The 21,524-nt window shown below is 33.7% G+C and overlaps 1 protein-coding gene and 1 pseudogene across 2 annotated transcripts; both read right to left on the bottom strand.

The window, feature by feature from the left end:
* Nucleotides 1-2,032: 2,032 nt before the first annotated feature.
* Nucleotides 2,033-20,282, bottom strand: LOC140888935 (solute carrier family 40 member 2-like; annotated as a pseudogene).
* On the bottom strand, nt 2,524-5,273 carry LOC140892169 (uncharacterized). Of its 2 annotated transcripts, XM_073300937.1 has the most exons (6): nt 4,142-5,273; nt 3,556-3,631; nt 3,440-3,478; nt 3,242-3,322; nt 3,072-3,152; nt 2,524-2,823 (listed from the first exon to the last, which is right to left on the bottom strand). In XM_073300937.1, exons 1-5 carry the CDS (start codon nt 4,447-4,449, stop codon nt 3,093-3,095), a joined length of 564 nt encoding a protein of 187 aa, XP_073157038.1. In that variant the 5' UTR covers nt 4,450-5,273; the 3' UTR covers nt 2,524-2,823; nt 3,072-3,092. The 2 variants fall into 2 exon arrangements, with proteins under 2 accessions (XP_073157038.1, XP_073157039.1); XM_073300938.1 differs by lacking the exon at nt 3,440-3,478.
* Nucleotides 20,283-21,524: the final 1,242 nt, after the last annotated feature.

Raw genomic sequence — 21,524 nt, 5'->3', positions numbered from 1 at the left:
ACATTATAATTTTTTAATTATTCTTATTAATTATATAAAAAATCTTAAATCTCTTAATCTTAATTTAATTTCTAATTTATTTATAAAGTACTTAAGTACTTAACTACGCCTACGACGGTTTAGTACATGCCGCCCGCAGGACACTACCCTGCGGGTGATGTGTAATCTCATGATTGGTCAAAATTAGTGGGTCCCACGTGGATCCCACTAATTTTGAGCAATTATGAGCCGCCATATCACCCGCAGGGCACTACCCTGCAGGTAGCATCTACTCAACCCTTACATATCGTGTATGAAAATTTAATATATACGCGTACAACTAAAAAAAAACTAACAATTTCAATGGTAATAATTTCTCTAATTTTATTTTTTAGTAAGAAAAAGAGGTGGCTGGATGAGTTTATCAAAAGGACGAACAGGTACATCAAATTGTCAAACTAGGACATATTCCACTAGGTTTGCCAACCCGTACACAATTTTGTACTACGGAATATTAAATATATGATGGAAGACTTTTAAATCTCAACCTAATCATCGAAAACAAATTGCATATAAAATTTATAATGCTTTTTTTTATATATATATTCTTCAAAATATTAATCATACTTTTATTCTTTCTTTATTTTCTAAAAACGTTACCATATGTTTTTTTTCTAGGAAAATGTTTTTTCAGACGCTTTTCTTGTTGTAATTAATTTTTAAAACCAATATTTCGTCATAAATTCAAGATATTGATGTGAAATGAGCACAAACCATATCCGAAAAAAAATTATATATGCTAGAAATTTTATTTTAACATAAAACAAAATATCACATCTAAGACCTCATTCTATGCTGAGCATCCATCATTCATGGCCCCGAGTCCCATGAACGGTCAAAATTCACCATGTGAAATTCATCATGTGGATCATAGAACAACCCCATATCTAAGCTTTCGTGACGTCTGAAAAGTTACAGGCTAGCCAATTTTACCTTTTTAGTATTCTCGCAAATTTAAACGTCAAATTTGAAATTTCTATTAAATAAAATTATTGATGTAGGATAAAATGGATTTTTTCCCCTACCTTAAGTTATCTAAAAATTGTATGAAAAACAGAAAAATCTATTACTAGTATCTTATAAAGGACGAATACACAACAATAATCTACTTGGTTTCTTGATATTATCATTATAAGATAACAAATAAAAATTGGATTGTTTAGAAACTTTATATATAAAAAACTATTTAATAAATCATCTATAGAATGTATAATTTTATAGAGAGAAATACTATGTTGATGCAAATTGCAAATATGTGAATTTTGTTTTTACCATTGATAACTTGGTCAAACCTAATTGATTGGTCAAAACATATTAAATTTTATGGCTGAAGTCTGTTTACATCGTTGAATTTAAGGCTTTTGTTCCCATCCAAATGATCGTAATCATTGTTAGTCCGTATTTTTAAAATTAAATGTATCTCATCAATTGAGCCAATAATATACTCCGCCTGAGTCCAGAGAAAATATATTTAATGGAAAATTGTTTTTTTTTAATGTAAGTTTGTTATTTTGCGATTTTGATTTTTTATATTTTTAATTTTCAATTTTAATCCGTTATTTTTATTTTTTGGGGCAATTTTAGTTTTTTTTTTCCTGATGCGACGTTGATGTGACACAAATGCAGTGCTGATGTAGAGTTGACGTATACAGTGTCACGTAAGAATTTTCGAAAAAAAAAACTGAAATTGCCAAAAATCATAAAATGCAAGACTAAAACTGAAATATAAAAATATAGAGGATCGAAATCGCAAAATGACAAACATACATGATCAAAATTGCAGTTTTTTCTATGTTTAATGATGAACTTTTATCGATACATATACGATTTTTTTTAGTGAATCTCGTATGTGGATAATGTCTTTCTGTTTAAAAATATTTTCATATAACCATCTCGAAATGTTCAAATGTAGACCAAATATAAGCCAAAGAAGACGCCGTTGCCCAGCCCCACCAAATTATACAATATTTATGTGCGGATTATAACAAGCATATCATGATTTGATAGACCATTCAATTATTTCAACCAATGCAAATAGCTTCTCAAAATGTATCAAGAAACGCAGACTGTATAATGCAGCAGCCAATGTCACCAGCACGAAGGATATCATTATCAGTTTCCAGAAATCCTAAACAAGAAATACCCAACTTCAGATTATATACATGAAGAAGCCTTGAAGAATGTTGAATATATATATATATATATATATATATCACAAGTAACCTGTGGGTTGGAGATTATTATTCCCATGACATAAGTCATCAGGTCCAGGATGGATTGAGGGCAACGACAACGGATTTTATCCGTTGTAGTAGGTACAAATCCGTTGTCTTTGAGAGAAACGACAACGGATAAAATCCGTTGTCGTAGGGGCGCAGTTTTGACAACACCATCAATTACAACAATTTTAGACCCCCTACGACAATGTATAAAATCCGTTGTCTTTTTCTATATAAAAAACAAAAAAAATAAAAATATTATAAATAAACCAAAATTTAAAATTTCATAAATAAAATTTAATATACAATTTTTTAGTATTACAAATCACTCAAAATTAAAATTCTAATCCAATGCATACTAAAAAAAATATCGGCAGGGTGGTCCGACGCTTTGCATCCTTGATGGTGTAATTGGCTGCAGCTCACATCAACTACTCTTCGATCTTTGATTCATCACTGCAATGTGACTGCGGTAAGAGAAGTTGTGGAACAAAGCCCTGATCTCCTTTAGCTTTTTCTTGGCAACAGCAAGCTCTCGGTGAATATGACTGGCTCATTTTATTACCTAAGTAAAACAATAGGAACCACTAGATGATGGCATGCACATTTAGACTTCAGAGCAGCTACTTGGCATAGAATTAAAGAGATCAACAAATGTCAATATTCATAAAGAGATCAATATTTAAGTTGTCCTTGTCACTCATTATTTGCTTTCATATGTCATAGTTGGCAGATTTCATCAAGCAATTTACCTTCTAAAGAGAAAAGAATGTTAACTCCTTAAAACCTAGGGATAAATTAGCAAATGCATACCTCCACTAAAATCCACCAGCGCTAGACAATACCATGAAACCGATCCTTCCAGACAAACTCAGGGGTAACAATCAAATCAACCTAGCATAAATAAATTATTTAGAATTCAAGAGCTACAAAAAATTTCAATTGCAGGAGAAACAAGAAAAAAAAGGTCCAACTGTCATTACCTTCAAATCAGTTCTAGTGATTGGACTGACTCTGGCTAATAACTGGACCATTGGGAAATATCCTAAGTATTGTTTCACCAACTTAAATTGAAAAGTAAACAAACAAAATTTTATCAGGAAACCGCCAAAATAATCGAATCCCTCCTAAACAACAACTGAAGAAATAGAAAGGGACATGCAATAAAAATTGAAGCTAACCACTAAACCAAGTTGAACTGCTGAAAGGTTGAATGTTACCTGCAATGAGATATAAAATGACAACAAGAATTATCAAAGCTCCAATGGAGATCCAGGACATCAAGTAGGAATGTTACCTGCAATGAGATGGTAGCTCCGGAGGTAGCACCAATATCATAGCTAAAGAAAAAACCCAATGCAGGGAACACAAATCTGACAATCAAGTATAACAGTCAAAATATACAGAAACAATGAACATAGATATGATAGAAATAAAATGCTGTAAAGATAGATACGTCCAAGGATTGCAATGGACTACTCCAACTCTTCGGAAGTTAAGGAAACCAAACTCAAGGAACTTTGCTTCCATTCTTTAAGCTCGTATCTAGATTGTTGTTCTCAAATCTTTGCCAATTAAGCACTACTCACGACTTTTGTAGAATAACATTATATGTGTTCTACTCTAGCTAAGGCAGAACATATTTCAACACATTTTTATTAATTAATAATTCAATCATATCATCATATCATATATATAAATGCGTCTACATTAAAATCAACCAATGATAATTAAATGTAATATCAAAGTTTAAGAATCAATAATAATAATATAATAATAATCCTTCCTTCAGTTATAGGGGTTAATTTTCATAATAATAATAATAATAATAATAATAATAATCAATTAAGAATGGGTGGCTCCGCTTTCTTGATTTTTGTTACCCGAAGCAGAGCTTGAATAGAATCTGCGAGCTTGTTGCGTCCACCAGATTACTCATGCCTTGTCTTTTGATATCCGCCTTAGATTCCTCGATTTGTAGTCTCCTTTCATGCAAACCCAATACTTCTCTGTGTCTTCTTCCGTCTGCTTCCTCCCGTGACTGCATCGCCTTAGCCATCATCAAAGCGCTCTTCGAGATTGCGGTCCCTATGTCTCCCAATGTGGCGGCGTCGCTGCTTCTTTCACTGCCGCTCCTTACTTCTCGTTTCTTCCTTCTTTTTGTCGCGGGCAAGTCTGTGCACTCACTCATGTCCTCAGAATCTGGGTCGTTTGATTATTATATATAAATGAGAGAGGAGCTTCAATAACCAGCCAAAAGTTAGATCCTCGATACATCAATAACCAGCCAAAAGTGTTTGCTCCCTCGAAGTAGCTTCAAATAAACTTCTTGAAATTTTGTAATTTTTCTCAGAAAAATCCATGAAGTATAAACAATAGACTGAAAAAATTTAATTCAAGATTTTGACTCCATGTTAGTCCATATAGATAAGTGGAGAGCTTAAACACAAAAGCCTAGAACTATAGGTAGGATGAACTTTGAGCATATAATTCCCTCAGTAATTACTTGGGGAGCAAATTTCTATCACAACCTCGGACCACCGTAGCCCACTCGAAACGATTTTCATTTGCTGCATGACATACACCTTAATCCAGTCTACAATGTGACCTAATTATACACTTTCTCGAGTCATCCCTTGCGCTGAGCTGACCATCGACGAAATCAAAGCCCAAATTCACTTCATCATTCATTTTCTTTTTCGAGATAATTTATCAATTTCGTAGGATCTGACAATCACAATCATTTACATTGCTAAAGACGACATAATCAGCAAGAAAACCTATCATCAAGTAACATATTTCCTTTTACTACAAATCAAGAATACAAATATTGACCTCACAATGCTCGAATGTTTTACAAGGATTTATAAAGGAAATTAAAAAGAATACACCGATAGAAATTTTCAACCAAAGAAAAATGAGCGAAAAATAGAAAACAACAAAGCTTCTGCAACTCTCGATCTGAAGTCCGCTAGAGTGCTATGGCGGCTAGGGTTTGGTAATTGATGGCGAGAGCGATCAGGAGAGAGCGTTGAGGAGAGAAACGAGAGATCGCAAGAGAAAGAAAATGTGTTTCTATATTTAAAAAAAATTAATTTTATTAATATATAAAATAATAATACAACGGTTTTGTAGAATCCGTTGTCATAGGTCATAAAAAACGCGCTCAAAGACAACGGATTTTAAAATCCGTTGTCGTAGGCCATATAAAAAAAGCGCTAATAGACAACGAATTTTAAAATCCGTTGTCGTAGGCCATAATCTGTTGTCGTATGACCATAAAAAAAACGCTCATCGACAACGAATTTTAATATCCGTTGTCGTAGGCCATAAAAAAAGCGCTAATAGACCACGGATTTTAAAATCTGTTGTCGTAGGTCATAATCTGTTGTCGTTTCTTTAACAAAATAAGGCAAAGACAACGGAATTTAATAAATCCGTTGTGAAAGCTAATGAGGCAACGGTTTTTTCACAAAACTGTTATCGTTTAGACGTTGTTGTACATCAAATTTGTTGTAGTGTATCATGAGCATGTATCAAGAAATGTGGGAAAGGTAGCGATTTTTTTAAGGGCAAATTATTTTAAACTCCCCACTACCAAACTTCTCTTTAACTTAACTCCCTATCCACCCATTTCTTTATTTTTACTCCCTAGTGGTCCCCAAATTTGAATTAAAATATAATTAAAACTAATCCTTTGTACGTGGCTTTGTTATACCTATCGAACCAGTCCCGGCCATGCAAGACTATTAGTTACGCAAGGTTTCCAGCCGATATACTCCAGATTAGGGTCCAACATGCTTCCGTAAGATGAATTAAATTTAAATACTTTTTTTTACCATAATGTCGTCGGGTCATACCTACCAAGTTTTACGAAGTGCTCCTCACACTCCAACCACGCAGTCGCAACAGATGGTTTCTGCACAAGCTCCTTCAACGACACCCAGCACAACCTTAATTCGTTTTCTACCTTAAGGCGTATGGTATATAAATTTAATTATAAAATATGAACATGAAAGAACGAGAGATTTAGAAAATTTATTCAGACATAATATTATTACATAAATCAACTCCTTTGAAGAGGAGAAGACAACTTGTTTAGCTACTCATAGTAGCCTTGTTCTTGAAATACATAGAAGAAAACTTAATACAAAGAGAGAGAAATATTATAACAATTTATTTGTAAGAAAACTGAAGAGAATGATCGATGCCTTCAGCTTCCTCAAATGCCTGTATTTATAGTTGTAGTTCCACTCGTTTCACCGAGAAACTTCAGGAAATCTCACAGCTGTCTTGTATTTCTTTATGCCATTATTGATGGCATCTTTTACTAGTGGAGGAGGCAGTTGTCTTGAATTTTTTATGCCATTATTGATGGCATCTTTTACTAGTGGAGGAATCACATGCCTGCCACTTTTTTTTGGCTTTTTTCTCCTCACATGCCTGCTTTATTGTTGTCGGGGCATCTTTTGCTTTTGAAGTAGGCCCCTGTGAAAATGCATCTTCGGTGGTCCTTGTCCACCTTTGCTTGTCTCGCAAAAATCCTTTCGATCCGTTCGGGGTCTAAAGGTTTTTTCAAATTCTGGATCCTTCTGATTTGGGCATTCTGGGCAGATACTCTCTGACCATCGTCCAATATGAGCCATGTTACATAATTTTCGGCGAGTTTCTTTACTTCCCGGCAGCTTGTTGTTCCACAAAAGATTTCTCTTCTTTTCGAAGAGTTCTTTCGCAAATGCTATAGTTTTTCCTATCATTGTTTTTAACAGGAACGATTCATTCACAGAATTCTGATAAAATTTGAATGGAAACTTGACTTTATCCATCTCAGTAAGACAGACCCAAATACCCCATGCCCTTCTGGTTGAGATCTAATTTTCCCCGAAAGTGGACACCAAGGGTATTTCTTCAGTTTTAGGATCCTTGATAAATTTATGACTGTTTATATCAGGTCTCCTCAACTTGATGAAATGAAAGGGTTCGTGTGATCCTTTCACTATTGGTTCTGGAGCTGCACTGAAAAAGTATAACTCAAGCACATCTCCTCTGGCCAAATGATCATTATTTGCCCATGTTTCTTGGACTGCTTCCTGGATCCATTTTGTTAACTGTGATATCTCCGGGAAGCTTGGTGATGTTGTATAAACTGAGGCCAAAGCCCCAAATTCATACCAGAGTTTTACATCTTTAGGATTGACATTATTTTTTAGCCAAACCCTTGGATATATTTCTGCAACATCAACCCTGCAAGTGTTCGGGTTGATTTCACTCCTTGTATTCAATTTCTTCCACCTTTGTTGATTTCACTCCTTGTATTCAATTTCCTCTTTTACCCCAGAGGCGGAGGGTTGACTTGATGAGTTATCCTCATCAATTGTTGCTTCATCCAGATCATCAAAGGCTGATGATAGATTAGCACTTGTTTCTTAAATTTTAGATTCCTCAACATCTTGTTTCACAATCGGTGGTTGTATTTCTTGTTCTTGTAAAACCAATGGTTTTAGCATATCTTGTTTATGAGAAACCAATGGTTTCTCTATAGCCTTCATAATTGGCCCTTGAATAGCAGCCCATAACTGTGTTTGAGCTTGCATACATCCTGTAATTCGATTAGATACTTTGATCCGATCATCTTGTTGTAACCTGCCGGCCATTTCAGCATTAATGGCTAACTGGTTGAACTCGTTTTGAAGCAACCCAAGGTGTTCCCTGATATGCCTCTGTATTTTCATGATGGAATTCACGTCACTGTCTTCCATCTCTTGTTAAGAAATCTGCAAAAATATTTTCATGAGATTTAATAATAAAAATATCAAAAATATAATTTTGACATAATGCTTGCCATCTTAATAACCTAGATTTCTCAGGTTTAGATTCAATATTATTTTTTAGGAAAGCTTTTACCTGGGTGTTATCAACCTTCAGAGTGAATTTTTTAGCAAGTAAAAATAATGGCCATTTTTCAAAAGCCCTTTTAACTGCATAAAATTTCTTCTTGTTGATATGTCATCTAATGGCCTCAGATTCTGAAAAAAGACCGCTACATTATCTGCATGGTATTTCCCCATCTGGAGTGATCTTGGTAAGGACTGCTGCCCACCAATCGTCACTGGCATCCGTAAATAATACCAGATCATCTTCATCTACGGGTATAGCCATTTTTGGGAGATTCTTACATATCTCTTTTAATTGGTTTACCCATTTAGTATGGTCTTCGATCCATATAAACCTAGCATTTTTTTTTAACAAAGGACTGAACACCTTTCTGTACATTGCTAGATTGTTAATGAACATCCCTGCAAAATTAACTACTCTAAGAAAACTCTGGAGTTGTTTTACATCTTTGAGTTTATCTGGAAAATTCTTTACCTTTTCCACAATATGGGGTTGCAGAATTATTCCAGTTTCATCAATCTCAATAACGAGAAATTCAATTTTCCTTGTTGCTATGACTGCTTTCTTTTCAGATAAAACCAGTCCTTCTTGTTTACAAATTTTAGAGAAAATCTCTAAGTGTTTAACGTGTTCGTCTATATTTTTTGATGCTATAAGAATATCATCAATATAAACAAACATAAAGTTAAAATAATCTTTAAAAAGGTTATCCATCTTTCTTTGAAATATCTGGGGTGCATTAGCAAATCCCATAGGCATAAATTCCCAAATATAGTATCCTTGTGGAGTAGAGAATACTGTGAATTTCTTACTTCCTTCTTCCATTCGAATCTGGTAAAATCCAGACTTACAATCAAATTTTAAGAACACTCTAACATTTCATACACAGCTAATTAGGTGTTCTCTACTCGGTATGAAGTACCCATCAAACTCTAGGATTTTATTAATACCTTGCACTACAAGAAAAAAGGCAAACCACAACGCTTTTTCTGCGTTGTTGTTATCCCAGAAAAAGCGTTGTCGTAGGCAGTGTTGTAAAAGACTGCGGTCAAAGACAACGCGGAAAAAGCGTTGTGGTATTTAAAAAAAACAACGCTTTAAAAGCGTTGTAGTATTCGAAAAAGACAACGCTTACAAAGCGTTGTGGTATTCGAAAAAGACAATGCTTTAAAAGCGTTGTGGTATTCGGAAAAGCGTTGTGGTATTCGAAAAAGACAACGCTTAAAAAAGAGTTGTCTTTTTTTAAATAAAAAACAAAAAAAAAAATTAAATCACAACTTTTTAATATTATCAATCACTCAAAATTCAAAAATTTCTAAAATAAAATTTAATATACAATCTTTCAATATTATATATAATTCAAATATAAAAATAATCGAATTCTAAATTAATGAACACTAGGAAAAAAATATGCATTAATCTTGAAAAACTTTGATTCATCACTTCTGCACATGCTAGCATCCCGAGCTTTCATAAAAGCCGCAACAATCTCTTTTCCTTTAATTTGTATCTCCATACTGTAAATTATTAAAAATAAAAACAAACATAAAAAAAATATTAATAGATTAAAATGAAAAGTAAACTTAAAAAGATATTTATCAGTAAAAGAACATGAACTACGACATAAAATTATCATTAATACACTGGTTTGATAAGTACCTGTTCTTGGTCACATATTCTCGAATGGAATATGGCATCTCGTAAGTGTACATGTTGATATATTTCTTATGTAAGAAGGCATCCTTTGAGAGAATCATACTGTATGTACCAGTCCACCAAACAGACCACCATCCACTGTAAATATAAGTGTCCTGATCACCTTTCTGCGACAAAGAGAAAGAACAGTTGAAAGTGCTGCTCAAAACACGATATGAAGCAATTATTTAGACATTTTACCCCAACATTGGAGTAGAGCAATTTATATAACAATTTGAGCTCAGGTGAAGAGGGCTTACACAGATGCATTCTGATTCAAGAATTGTTAGCGTGCAGAGAAGCAAAAACATAATTTTATACAACAAAAACACCTATTGTCATAGGGACAATGTGACTACATGGATAAAGAGCTCAATATTTGCATCATTGTACACTAGAAATGTATTAGAATACAGAATGAACATGCAAACGTGATCATTGGAGCGCCACAAAACAATTTGCCAGCTTACAACAAACTGATGAAACACGGAGATTCTAGCAAAGGAAACGAAATTAGCAGTGGAAAGGCTTAAAAATATAACCTCTTATGGAAAAAGCATGAGCTTTAAGGCACAAATGTGATACACGTTGAAAAACGAAAGTACACGAGAACATCTCAAAAATAAAAAAACGAAAGTATATACGATATGTAAGGCCATTGTTATTAAAGGCACAACACACTCTTAAGTTGGATATGCACCCTAGAGAGAGCAAGGGCAATGCATAGTGCTCTAAAGTATAATTATTTAAAAATCTAGACGCGCCAACAAAATTATGTCTTAACATCGAGTATGTTTGTCACAAATAATTAAATAACAAAATATCTATCCTTCATACGAGCATACGTGAAATTTGCACCACCAACTCCAACAAGGATTGAAATTGGTAGGTCAGATGCCCTGACAAGGAATCCATGATTTCTTGAAGCTCAGTTATTACACCATCCTACAGATTAAGGTTAATGGAACTTAGTATCGTGAATGCATCTACACATGATTTTGCTAACGAATAATGGGAACCATATGATCATATCGTAATAATCAATTAACAATACATAATATTTAGAATGGCAACAAGAAACAGAATGCATTGCTATCTCAGCAGCTTTATTTATCACTTGGCCAAGTAGTGTTGCTCCTGCAAGAACAACATTATGCAAGGAACTCGCATAAGCAGCCATGATACCTTCAACGCCTTCTAGCTGTACCATAGATAGGGTATAATTCATATTATAGTGAATTTTATTAAATTAGTATCTATAAATATACCTTCAACGCCTTCAACAAATTTATCAAGGATTAAAGGCCAAGATTCACTAGAATCATAATTACAAAGGTCAGGAAATCTTATCTACGAAATTAAATACATCATATAAATGTAAAATAAATACTTAAGGATGCAATGAAAAACAAGTCGCAACAGAAGAGAGAATTACCTCTTTGCAAAATCAATAGAAGCCCATTGGTCCATGTTCAATAACTTGTAATCTCCCTGAATATAATATTCAAATAAATTTAAGAAATAAATAAAAGTATAGCTTGACACTAAATAAATAGAGATATTTAATTAACTTGTTTTTGGAGAAGGATTAATTATAAAGTAGGTCTGGAGGCCAAATTTAATTAAATGAATGCATATATTTTGATATATGCCGATCGAGTAAAGTTATGGATTATTAAGGAATGGGGATCGAGTTTAGCCAATTTATGATGCTTCAAAAATTTATATAAATCTCCCTTCGCCAACCATATATACCAACACCCACAAGCAGCATGCAGTTGTAAAAGAAGAAATTAAAAGATAAATAAAGATGCAAAACAGGTGACCACCTTTCTTTATGCCTTCAACTGTAGCCTTATCTCCTAACTGCCTGTACGTGTATGCAAAAACAATCATATTTAATTTGTTATAGATCGATCCAATTATATATATTCACAAATTAAGACAGAAATTAGCTACATATATATCTTACTGTTTCATGTTCTGAGCAAGTTACAGCTTGAAAATCTTATCATTCTCGCCCCACAGAAGATGTATTCTCTGCAAACATACATATATATCAATTAATTAAATGGTCTCTTTCTTGTTTTGTACATGAATATATATTTAATACCTGTGAGAAATTGGGGATATTGGTATCTTTGTTGCTCACCACCAGAACTTCAAGTAGCTCAGCCATTTCCTTCCTGTTGGTGAACATCACCTGTACGTTATTCATTCATCATCACATATATAATATATATCACCAAATACTTCAATTTTGGTTATTAATTAAAAAAAACAATTAAAAAGAATATGCGTGGAAATTATTATTAATTAATTAATGATGAAATTATAAGAGATCACCTCTAGAAAGTCCTTATGAAGCTTGTCGAGGAACCACAGTTTCTTGTGCGCCGCAACTTTGAGCAACGCCTTGCAACCTTTGACAGAATCCGGCAACAGAAGCTCCGAAAACGATGAAAACCCCAACCCCTTCAATGTTTCGTTGCTTATCGAATCCGTCATTGCCAGGATGGACCCGGAGATAGCGTTGTCTTTTAAGTGTTGTGTTTGAGCATTTTTGTTGTAGTGTGGAACTGAAATACCACACAAAAACTTTCAAAATTCACACCACTTGACCCGCGATGGGTGTGTGCAAATACAGAAATTTTCCCATCAAGTCTGCAGCATTGATGAGCATGGATGATGCACTGTCATGGTTTGAATCCCATGGCAATAAATTCACCACGGAATATGATCTTGAAGCAATAAACAAAATAAATAATATACATATCTGAAAATATGCCAAGAACCAAAAACGCACAACGGAGATCCCATACCATTAAGAGTTTGCCATCTAGATCTCTGCACAGCAACCAATGCCGCAGAAGAGCAAAGCATGATAACCGAAAACAAGCAAGCAACTAGCCGTAGCACCTACATTTTTGTCAATGAAAACCTTCCAGGTACCACAGTTCACCGAAGCTTCCAGACATCGCCAACTGCAAAAATCGAAACAACAACAAAGAAAATCTGTGAATTCTACGTACGAGAATGTCTTAAAATTTTGAGAAAGAGCAGATGAGAAATCGAAGAAAAAAAAAATCGAAGCATTTTGGCCTAAATCGTGACTCAATTTGCAAGGCAATAGTTTGACATCAAAGTCAAATATGGATAATCACGGGAAAAATGAAAATGGTAAACTAAAATCACTGAACAAGACCCATTTCTCTGCAGCAGATTGAGCCTTCTTTCTCCCGGTGCGCTGGTGGTGATGCAGAGTTCGGAGTCCGCAGTGACAGAGTAGCCAATGGAGGCGTGCATCTTCGTGCGTGGAAGGAAAGCAGCGAGGAATTGAGAGGAAATCCACGCATTCCAGGTCGGAGGAGGAAATAACACAGGCATACGACGGATCCGAAGGAAAAAGAAGTGGAAATGTCGTCGCGGCACTGAGGGATCGAGAAGAAAATCGAGAAGGGGTTTGGGGATTTTGGGGATCTGATAAGCAAATAGTATTATTTATTTTTATTTTAAGTTTTATTTTAAATAAAAATAATAGTTCTTCTACAACACTTTTTAAAAAAGTATTGTAATACATAGGAAAAAAACGCTAATAGACAACACTTTTAAAAGTGTTGTCTTTGACTCAAAAAAACGCTTATAGACAACGCTTTTTAAAAAAAGCGTTGTCTTTGATTAATAAAAAATATATAACGACAACGCTTTTCCCTAAAAGCGTTGTCTTTTTTAAAAAGACAACACTTTTCATTAAAAGCGTTGTCTTTTAAGTGTTGTGTTTGTGCATTTTTGTTGTAGTGTTGGTAGTTAATAACTAGCCTGGATTTCCCTTTTTTTATTTCACCATGATTTCTAACCAGAAAACCTCGCTGCTATATGGTGAAACTCCTTTTTTGATTAAACCAAGGTCCAAATGTTCCTTGATAATCATTCTCATATCCCTTTGATCTGTTATGTTCATCGGAATAAGCTTATATCTGACGAATTCATATTCTTTGCCTTCCTTTAGAGTAAGACTGGCTTTGAGTTGATTTCTATCCCACTATGCCAAAGGATGCTCGTTGTAACTTTTTTTGAGCCTCTTTTTGACATCTTCAAGGGAAACTTTATTCTCTAACTCTATATCTCTGTGATTTAGAGTTACCTTGAGAAACTCCATATCCTCTGTTTGGAGTTCTTGTTCTGTTGTTATTTTCAACATGGTTTCTCCAAACCTTCTTGGATCTTTCATTTTTGGGTGAAAAAAGTTGTCCTTTATCACCACGCTGGCTGTGAAATATTATCGGCAATTGTCGATAAAAAGCAACCTTGAGTCTTTGAACGATAATTTTATGATCACAAATTGTAGTGAACATAAGTCTTCTTGACTCATTATCTTGTGTGTACTTCTTAAACATTTGTAAGAAGTTATTTCCTAACAGGATATCAGCTCCTGTATCATGAAAATATATTGGTGGTGTTTTTATCTTGTACCAAGGTGTTTGACCTGCACATCCCATAAGGATCTCTGCTTGTTTTATTCCTTTGCAAAGAATTAAAATTCTGAGAGAGAAATCTCATCCAGCAATTTTTGGCAATTCCTCTTCACATTCTTCAGGGAAGACTCCTCTTTTTGCTGTACAAATTCCTGCTCCCGAGTCAATATAAGCTGCAAAATACTCAGCCTTATATTGTTCATATAACATCCCTATCGGAATGTATATGGAGAAAGGACTTGTTGTCATTTTTTAAAGGGATTACTAAATGGCCCCGCCATTTTTAACAAACTGTGTTGTAACTCAGTAATCCGATTAAGACTATTTACCTTTAGTTTCCCTAAGACCTCAGAAGGTAGAGTATGGTTACTCCTTTCTACTTCTTCAATGCGTTCTAGTAAATCATGTTCATGACTTACTAATTTCAACTGTTGCTTCTTCCTCTCTCTGTGAATAGAGTTCTCGAATCTGATTAAGGGATTGTCCCTTATCCAATTCTCTTGGTTTTCCATTTCGTAGAATTCTTATTGAATCCTCCAAGTCTTTTCTTTTGCCATGAACTCTATTCCTTTTTCAAGGCGTTTCCATGGTTTATGGTCCTCCAGGAATTCTAGACCAAGAATGAGTTGATCCATTTCTTTTCCTGGAATTTTCCAGATTTGAACTTCCAATTCTCCAATATTTATCACTCCTTGGTAAGTTCCTTTTTCCTGTTGTTCCAAATAGTAAATCGAGTTACAAGGGAACAAGTTCCGATGACTTGTAATTTCGAATACTATTTTCACTTCTTTCCATCCTTCTGGAGATCTAAGTTTTCCTATTATAGAAAACTCTTTTTCTTCTGGTGGAATTTCTTGAATAGGAGATTTGTCCCATCTCCTGCTTGTCATTCTGTCTCCTTGGAAAGATAACCTTCGGGGTTCTATTTTAAGGTCTCTGTATAGAACCGGTCTGTCTTGAACTTGAATGTCTATTTTCTGAATTAAAGGAAACTCGATTCTTTTCAGGTATATTGCTTGAGCAACTTTCCCAAAGATCTCTGGAATTTCAATGAACTCATTTCTAATAAATAATTCAGAATGGTGAGTATTAGAAAGAGCATATGAAATTTGATAAGTAATAGAATATGGCCTATTACCTTCCTTCATTAGTCTTTTTTTCTTGAAGTTTTGATGCAAAGTCAAGGCTCGACTAAAATCTCTATCAGCTAAATTGTAGGCTATTCTTGGATAAATAACTCCCACAATTTTTCTTGCACATAAATTTCCCGAGATAGTTCCTAGAACCGCATCTTGTATATTCCCCATTCTTTTATCGCATACTACGATATCTATGGGTGAATCTATTCCCTCTTTAAAAGTAGCCTTGATCATAATCTGGATTGCTCCAATATGAATCCAAGACATTGTCTTTGCTACTTCTGCTTTTAATTTCTGTAATTCTTCTCGAATTTCTTCAAAGGGAATTAACTGCATTTTAATTTGATTACTGGTTAATTCCATAGGGATTGCCATTTCCCTTCTGGATACCTTATAAATCAAATTATGTCTTCTTTGTCTTAGCCCTAGGTTTCCTAAGACTCTTTCAACTTGTCCTGCCGAAAATCCTTGGTACTTCTGTAATGTTGGATTTTCTCTCATAATCCTTTGGACCATATTATGAGATATCGTGGTTTGACTAAAGAACCAAGCCAAACTTTCATGTATTTCATGGCGAAACACTTCCTCTTTACTCTGATTCTGATTCTGATTCATCCTCAGAAAATTCTGAACTAAACAATATCTCTTCTTCGTATATGCTTTCATCTGAGGGAATATCCTCAAATTGATATACTTGGACTAGATCTTGAAAGAAGACCGCATCATCCATATCTGGTGTTGCTTCAAAGAGTTTAACTCCTTTTTTCTCGTTTTCTGGATAATTTGTAGATATATGTCCTCTTGCTCCACATGTCCAGCAGTTGCAATCCTTGAAATTTTCACTTGCTCTTGTATGAGTTCTTTTGAAAGTTTTTCTTGATGGTGTTCTTCCCCTGCTTTGTGATGAGCCTGTTGCTGTAGATGTTTTTGTAGGTCCACTTCTTCTATCTGATCTATAGGATCTGGCCTTTTGTTTGGACCAAAATGTTCTTGGTTTCCAAGAACTTTTCATTCTTTTATTATAGGGATTATTTCTGAATTTCTTCCTTTTAAATCCCTGTTATCTATTTCTAATTATCGTTGGAAGATCATTTTCTCTACAACACAAAGGTGTACGCTTATCTATACTCCTTATTTTCTTGTAGTTCTTCTGTAATGCTACCATATGGCACCATTCTGCTAATTTTCCTTTCAAAAAGGAGGCACGTCTTGCCAATGTATCAATATTGCCTGGAACATATTCTTTAATCAGCATTTCTCTCCAGGGACTTGGCATTTTTTCAAAAAATAGCTGAATAGCTATATTTTCCTCGACTCCCGAATTTCATCTGTATTTAGTGAATAACATAATGTATTCATCAACTAAGCAGATATCATGTAACTCGAGGCTATAAAGAGCTTGAGTATATCTTCTCTTTTTCTCTGTATCTTGATTATTGAAATAGTCTACCCATATGAATTGTGCTTTAAATAGGGTGGCCATTCTTTCTCCAATCTCGCTGAGGGATTCTCCTGCTAAGATTGATTTCTTAGTTTCTGGCATAGTCATCTCCCATGCGATCTTAACAGATCCCATTATACTCATTTCTAGAAGTTTAATGAATCCTTCTTTATTAAGATCTAATGTCCCTGCTGCTATTCTCATAGCTGACGTCCAATCATCTATAAGATATTCTATTTTTTTGAAGTCCAAAACATCAAGGTTTAACATAACCCCGTAAGGATGTATTGGATCTAAAACAGTTTTTCCGTAAGGAGTTTGATGGAGTGAGATTTTACTCCTTCTCGATCTGGTTCCTGCTGGATGTGAATTTTCTCCAACCTGAAACTCACTATGTGGTTCTTCTATTTTAACCACATATCTTGGGGGATTTTCTATGGGTTGTTCACCCTCAGGGGAATTCATTTTTAGATCTACTACTTTGAGATTCGCAAAAGAATCCGCAAGATCTTGTAGATCCTCGAGATTTAATCTTTCTAAAGTAGTCATCAGATAGTGTTTTTCTCTGATACTGCTTTTATAAGATTAATCATCATTTCATCATTGGTTAAAGGTTTTTGGACCATTTTGGTTTTACCTTTCTGATGTAACAAAGGTTCGGTACCAAATGAGAGTGGTAACCTTCCTCCTGTATTTCCTTTTCTAGAACCCGAAGTGTGTTCTAGATTTATGATTTTATTTTGAAGATCCTTTAGGTTTCCAAGAATTTCTTCTTGTTTCTTAAGGATTTCTTCAATTTTGCCGAGGTATTTCATACAGCTGATTGTTGTAATATTGTACCGTCTTTTGAATTTTTCTAAGATCTCCGGAGAGTTTAGAGGAAATTTGGGGTAATCTCAAAAAATTGAGAGTTAGAAATTATTTTTCTTTATCTCTTCAAAATTAAGAGCATTAATCACAACCTGTTGTAAGTAATCTATTGTGAATAGATTAACTTGTTTATAGGATTTCATATGAATAAAATCCTCTTGATTCAAACCTTCGTTTGAAGTCATCTTTTGAAAAAAAATATTCTCCTCAACAAAGAAAAACATGAATTAACGAATAATATTATGTTTGAATAATTAACCTAAGGCTCTTATATCATTTTTACGGATAATTCTTTGTATCATGAATAAGCACAAAATCTTCAGATTTTAGCATAAAGTCTTTAGATTTTAAGCATAAAAAAACATAAATCCAGTACAAGAATTAAACAGTTAAATATTCAAGTTTTGTGGTCCTAGGGAGCTATTGCAAAGAATCTTATGGGTAGAGAGTTAGGGCAAAGTCAAGTTTGGGTTTGGGGATTTATCACCAATTTACTCTTTTTTTAATTATTTTCGTAAAGAGATGATGGATGTGAAATACAAACTAAAGGAATCCATCTTCTAGACTCTCACTTTCATGGGCTTGTGGATGCCGTGCTTGTCAAAATAGTATCTGTATTACCACTTCTAGCTGCTCAAAACTACTGGATTGATGTGTTAATTTACAACAAAGGCGTTTTTTGGAAAATGGCTGATTGCAATGCCTCGTTCTACATTGTATAGTGTGACGGATGTGAATAGTTTCATTAAAAAAATACAAGGGACTTTTTCCAACAACTTGGTTCAACTATTTGCACAATATAAGAACAGATGGGAATTGTTTCAAGCAGGATATTCTTTCTAATCAATCATTTTTCTTGAGGGCTCGTGGACTCAAAGTGTGACACTGTTTTACTGCACATACCTGCCATTTGCTGAATGACCGATAAATCAAACATCCATAGTCCAAGCCGTGACACAGCCACCCCACTCATCAGCATGTACGCGGCTAAAATTTTGTTGTTGATAAATACTGAGGCAACACACAACAAGAGACAGGCCCACTGCAAATATTTAAACTCAAATCGGATCAATGCGAGCTTATTATGTTATGATGAACTAAGATTGATCTTCTGAAGGAAAAATAGTGGCTTACCTGATCCAAAGACCAGTTCTTAGCGTTGAAATATGAGACTGCAATTCGGGATACATAAATGTTGCAGCAATCCCAACCGTTGCGCTTATTCCACGTGCAATTCCAATTATATATGTAGGTATACCTTACCATTCCAATGTAGCAGTCATTAATGATCGAAAGCTGTTGGCACCATTTGCTTGAAATGTTAAAAAAGAAACGAGCACAAAGAAAAAACAACATTTTATGATCAAGAAAGTGGATAACCTGAGAACTGTGAATTACAATAGAGCAAGTGCTAGTCCTGGTAGGGCTACTTCTTGCTGAATATGCAGTTAATGACACAAAGCTGATAATGAATCCGGAAACAACAGGAGCAAACAACTTGCAGATTAAGTCGATTCTTCGTATGATTGAGTTCATCTTTGTTAGTACATCAGGAGGTTGGCCTTCTGATATAACCACCACCCTGTAACATTGACGGCAACACTACTTTGTATGAGATAAACTGAAATAAACAAGGTGACATGTATGATGGTTATTGAGTTAATAACACACCATTCTCTTTCGACCAAGATGGTTCCAGCAAGAGTCGAGAGGACACCAACGGCTCCAGAGATGTTAATCAATATGACAAGAGAGACGAATGCCGTAAAATTTGAAGTCATCAAGTCCGTGTAGACCAATATTGCGAGTACTCCGCCTCCGGCAACCATAAATGAGAGATTTTGGCTGAATAACCAGAGTCGGAGAACCTGTTGGTACAGAAAACAGGTTCCACAGTCCATTATACAACACTTTTTTAAGCTTCATCTATGGGTAAAAATAACCTCAATATGGACCAAATACCCTTTTTAACAAAAAAACATAAACATTCGATTACACATAAACATTCGATTACACATACAATTATACGGTATATTTTAAAATTATAAAATTATTCCTCGTACACAAATACAAAGATATCTTCGTTATAATATTTATATAACTCCAAAGACAACGTGTAATGAATTGAGTAAATGAATTCGTACATATGACTAAGGCCGTTTGGTTTCAAAAGTTAGACCAAAAAAACACTTAAAAAAGTGTTTTTTTTGTTAACAAGGTGTTTTTGTTTGACCAAAAAAGTGCTTAAATAAGCACTTTTTAAGTCAAAATTAGAGCTTTTTCGAAAACCAAAAATTGTAGCTTTTAAAAGCATTTATTTTAAAAAATCTCTACAAAATCCAAACGGGCTCGAAATGTATTTGAAATTTTGTGTACAGCTAACCAACAAGTGGGCTAGTATAAAATTACACCAAATAAATTGACATTTCTTGTGATATTCATCTTGATTCTAACTTAGAGAAAGAGTATGTGTGTATCATGCAAGTACCTGGACGGCTGATTCCTGCATTTAATAACACTAGTAATCTGAACGTATGCACGTGGTGACACGTTATTTTTATAATATATTTATTTATTATTTTTTATAATTATATTTAGTGTGATTTTTATTGGATCATAACAAAAATCATATAAAATTGAATGATTAATTATGAAAATCAACTGAAATAATATAATGATCATTTTTTTCACTTTTTGTCATGTTAATGGTGAATTTGTATTTTTAATCTGTAACTTGAATGTTTTTTATTTTAGTCATATTGCGATGCATTTTCATTTTTATTTGTGTCACTAATATATTGTTTTTATTTTGATCATTTAACTCACATGTTTTTTTAAAATTTTTGGTTCTGTTGCGGCATATTTTCATTTGTAGTCATGTAAGTTGTATATTATTTTTATTTTTTTCATTTAAATTGAATGTTTTTTTGGATCTTTTTTTACCATAATCTATCATGTTTGTCGGTCATAAAAAAGATTTTAAATTAAAATAAATACAAGTTAAATGATCAAAATAAAAACGATATTCAAGGAAATGACTAAAATGAAAATGCATCTTAATATAATTAAAAATGAAAAACATTCAAGTTAAATAATTCTCCTCCGTCCCAATTATTTAGGTCATTTGTTTGTTTGTTTTCTCCTCAAATTCATAGGCATATATGATATACCATTTTAGTAATAAATTTTTACACTCTACCCCTATTAACTACACCTTGAAATTATGCATTCATTTTTTGAATACATTAAGAGGTATAAAATAAGAAGTTTAAGAAATTTGTTTTCTCAATAATATTTTTTAATATGTGTGAAAACTACATTATATAATCAGGACGAAGAATATGTAATGAGTCATTAGACTCGTTACCATAGTGTCAAGACACCGTTTGATTTGAGATATGATATAAGTAATATATAGATAAATAATATAATGTAATAAAAAATAAATAAAAAATGATAGTTAAAATAGTATTGGATTTGATTGATAGATTATAGTTTTATTTGATTTGATTGATTAAATTTTATATAAAAATGTTAAATGACTATTTTGTCCTTTTAAAAATAAATAAAATAAAAATTATATTATTTATAAGGGGTAATATAGTAATTTGAGTTCAATAATTTGATTGATGTGAGATAAATAATTAATGATTTGATTGATGTAAAATAAATAGTTAATATATGAATAAACAATATGATGAGAAGAACGTGAGATGAGATGAGATTATTTATATGTATATTAGTAATATGA

The sequence above is a fragment of the Henckelia pumila genome, chromosome 3, assembly GCF_033568475.1.
Source record: "Henckelia pumila isolate YLH828 chromosome 3, ASM3356847v2, whole genome shotgun sequence".
NCBI lineage: Eukaryota > Viridiplantae > Streptophyta > Magnoliopsida > Lamiales > Gesneriaceae > Henckelia > Henckelia pumila.
Note: the sequence above shows the minus strand (reverse complement) of the source record. Positions and strands in the feature narration are given on the sequence as shown.